A 923-nucleotide genomic window follows, 5' to 3' on the forward strand; every position below is an offset into this window, starting at 1 on the left:
TCCTACAGGTACGAGATGCGCACTCCTTGGGACAACCAGTGGGGGACTTCAACGCCATCTGGGAACTGGACAGGAATCGTCGGGACGCTGCAGTACCATAAGGGCGATTTTTCCATGATGCTGTCGTGGATGGAGCCTCGCCTGCCCGTGGTCGATTATTCTAGAATCTACGCGTCCGAACCTTTGGTCATGGTTACTTCGAAGCCTAAGCCATTATCACAGGCATTCGCACTCGTCAGGCCCTTTGCAGGTGAAGATCTGTAGCAGGATATTGGGAAGGAGTAATATGTGACAAATGTCATAAGAATATTGATATTCCAGGTACATAGGACATCAATGTCCCTTTTATCTGTGCTTGATATTTTTTTCAATTGTTTTTGTATATTATTTGTAAAATTTTAACATTTTACTTATAACCGTTGCTTGACGCATAAAAATCTAGAGAGAGAAAATTCGTAAATTATGACTTGCATTCTGCTGGTTGTGCATTAAAGACTCACCGTTCTAGGTTTATTAGGATAATATTTATCTGTCTACATCTATTTACACGAGCTACATGAAAACAAAGTAACTTTTAGGCTACGAATTCAGTTCAAAAACCGGAGATCGTATCGTAAAGACTACCCCCATATTCTTACATCAGCCAATCAGCCTAACCACAACTCTCATCATCTCCTCCCTTTCCCAGGCAGCCTCTGGTTCGTAACATTCGTCTCCACCTTGGCAGCTGGCCTGGTGCTGTGGCTGCTGCAGCTGTGGTGGTCCAAGATGTCCGGCGGCGAGAAGCTGGAGTTCGGGGATGCCACGCTGATGACGTGGGGGATTCTGCTCGAGGATCCGCCGGTGAACATCCCGCGCAATGTCACCGCGCAGGTAAGGCTCGGGTGCTGCTGCTCTGCGGTTTTGAATTTCATTCGGCAATC

General features: G+C 46.6%; 1 protein-coding gene across 1 annotated transcript in view; it reads left to right on the forward strand.

Moving 5' to 3' along the window:
- LOC119586601 overlaps positions 1–923 on the forward strand; it is a 24708-nt gene that overhangs the window by 10740 nt on the left and 13045 nt on the right. Inside the window, exons 7-8 of the mRNA XM_037935351.1 lie at positions 9–250; positions 644–873. Of these exons, the coding sequence (XP_037791279.1) occupies positions 9–250; positions 644–873 (472 nt within the window). The remainder of the gene's footprint in view (positions 1–8; positions 251–643; positions 874–923) is intronic.

Source organism: Penaeus monodon, chromosome 21, assembly GCF_015228065.2.
Source record: "Penaeus monodon isolate SGIC_2016 chromosome 21, NSTDA_Pmon_1, whole genome shotgun sequence".
Lineage (NCBI taxonomy): Eukaryota > Metazoa > Arthropoda > Malacostraca > Decapoda > Penaeidae > Penaeus > Penaeus monodon.